Source organism: Saprolegnia diclina, assembly GCF_000281045.1.
Source record: "Saprolegnia diclina VS20 unplaced genomic scaffold supercont1.6, whole genome shotgun sequence".
Taxonomy (NCBI): Eukaryota; Oomycota; class Saprolegniomycetes; order Saprolegniales; family Saprolegniaceae; genus Saprolegnia; species Saprolegnia diclina.
Window position 1 is genome coordinate 748,200 of NW_008246073.1, and position 2,533 is coordinate 750,732.

At 56.5% G+C, this 2,533-nt stretch overlaps 1 protein-coding gene across 1 annotated transcript; it reads right to left on the reverse strand.

The window, feature by feature from the left end:
• Positions 1–708: 708 nt before the first annotated feature.
• SDRG_02746 (TKL protein kinase) lies at positions 709–2,533 on the reverse strand. The gene is made up of 3 exons (XM_008608344.1): positions 2,387–2,533; positions 1,494–2,339; positions 709–1,441 (listed from the first exon to the last, which is right to left on the reverse strand). The coding sequence occupies exons 1-3, from the start codon at positions 2,458–2,460 to the stop codon at positions 751–753; spliced, it is 1,611 nt and encodes a 536-aa protein (XP_008606566.1). The 5' UTR covers positions 2,461–2,533; the 3' UTR covers positions 709–750.

The window sequence follows — 2,533 nt, forward strand, 5'->3', positions numbered from 1 at the left end:
TGCCTTCGTGGCGTAACACAATACAACTGCCTGCTTCCTGGGAGATGGCTCTCCCCTCGCTGCGTTGTTTGCGTTGCACTGCGGAAGCCACCACACTGGGCAGTTGGTCTGGGAGCTCCGGTGCTGTGCACCCATCGAGGCTACAATAAGAGCTCTCAGTATAAGACCAGGAAGAGACGCGTAATATCTACCTTGCAAGGAACTCCATCTCTTGGCAACGTTAGCACTTTCTCACCATAATCGAGCACTGGCGATCAGTGCAATCCGCGGGGCGAAGGAATTGCTTGTGTGCGTACAACTCGTCCTTGTACTGGCACAGTCTGACGACGCCAAACGCTCCTTGGCCCAACATAGCGTGGTCTTCGGCGAATTCGGACAAAGTTGCGTCGACCGTGGGCAACGTTGGCTCAAGCAAGCCGTCGAGGCATTCTAGGATGTCGTCCAAAGACGGACGCTCGGTGGGCGACTTCGGCAAGCAGTCAGCGATGAGCTGCACGAGCCCAGTCGGGCAGTCGCCACTCGTGCTACCATTTGTATTTTGAAAACTACTCGACTTACGAGCTAAGCTAACCATGCAAGGTCCATCAAAGTCTGCCAGATTGACGCGATATGAATCCCACGAAGCCTAGGACCTAGCTTACCGCTGTGCTTGCGCAAGAGTACTCTGCTAGCTACGTGACATATATTGCGTTGCAGTGGTAAGAGAACTCAGTTTCAGAACATTGTAACGATTCACATTACTCTCTCCATCTATCCAAAGAAGGTGCCAAGGGGTGGGCTGGTTGATGCGCAACGATCCTGGGCCAGCACATCTTCGAGGTAGGCATGGACGTCTTTTGCCGACGGTCGATCTTCGGGCTTGGCGTGCCAGCATTTCGTCGCAAGGTCTCGGATCCAGTGAGGAAGTGCCGGGTCCATCGTCGGCCGCACGCCGCTCTCGACGTTCTTCTTTAAAACAAACTCATTTGCAAACCCCATGTCGCTGTAGGGCTGGACGAGCATCGCAATCTCCGAGAGGATGATGCCAAACGAGTAAATGTCGGCTTTCGTGGCGTGGACCGTGCGGCCGGCAAGGATCTCGGGTGCCATCCACTGGTATGTCCCGACGCCAGCGACTTCGTTGTAGCTGTTGGGGTCGGCTGTGTGCACTGACTCGCCCAAGTCGACGATCCGAATCTCGTTCTCGGGCGTGAGCATGATGTTGGACGACTTGAGGTCCAAGTGCTCGATTCGCCATTTATGGAGGTACTCGATCGCTTTGATGATCTTGAGCGCAATCTTGCAGCGCTCTTGCCACGGAAACGTCGCTTGTTGCTTGATCTGCCAGAGTTCCTTGGAGAGGTCGTTGCCGGGTACGACCTCCATGAGGTAGGCGGGTGGTTGGTCTGGGTGCTCAGGTGCTATACACCCGATAAAGCGTGGTACGTACTTCGGGTCGAGGCTACATTGAGACATATTGATATCGAGACCAGGAAGAGACGTGTAATATATACCTTGACAGGACCTCCATCTCTTGGTAGCACTTTCTCACGATAGTCGAGTACTGGCGATCAGTGCAATTCGTGGGGCGACACAATTGCTTGTGCGCGCACTCCATGCCCTTGTACCGACACAGTCTGACGACACCAAACGCTCCTTGGCCAAGCGGGACGTGGCCGTCGACGAATTCGATCAACGCTGCGTCGGCGGTGGGCAACGTTGGCACAAGCAAGCCATCGAGGCGTTCTAGGACGTCTTCCAGAGACGGACGCTCGGCGGGCAACTGGCGCAAACTGTCGCGAATCAACTGCACGAGATCCGTCGGGCAGCCACCGCTCGCGCCACGCTGGTCATGAAGCGTTTGCAGCGCCAGCTCCCTGTCTTCATCGCGAAGCGGCTCGCGGTTGGTCGTGATCTCGTACAAAAGCGTGCCAAATGCAAACACGTCCGTTGTTGGTGTGAGACCGACGCCATCGGGGAGCAGCTCGGGAGGGTACCAGGTAAAGACACCGTCCGGACTCTTGCTCTGACGACCGACGTTGGCAAACTGGGGTGTCTCCAAGTCGGGCTTCAAAAAGACGTTGTGTGCAGTGACGTCCACGTGCCGAACGTCGCGCGCGATAAAGTCGAGAAGGCCGAGTAGAATCGCACGTGCAATCGTGATCTTGCGCTTCCACAGTTGCGGGTCCCCGAGCAGCCATTGGCTGGCGATGACGTCGTGGAGAGACCGCAAACCGTCGCGGTCGACAACGAGGCACGGCACTGTCTCTTGGACTTCTCCAAAAGCCGCACAGGCGATTTTGTCGCTGTTGACAATGGCGTGGCCGAGCACTCGAGGCGTATAGACGTCCGACTGGGCTCTAGTACAAAATGCGTGAGAGAAACATTGTGGAATGGAGGGACATACTTGAGGACACGGGCAATGTGCTGCGTAAACTCCTCGTCGGCCGCATAGCCCGCCTCGTCGGCCGTGTAGCCCATGCGGTGGATAACGACGTCCTTCCCGTTGTACTTGCCCCGCCGAAGCAAGACGTTGCCGTCCGTGCCCTCGACT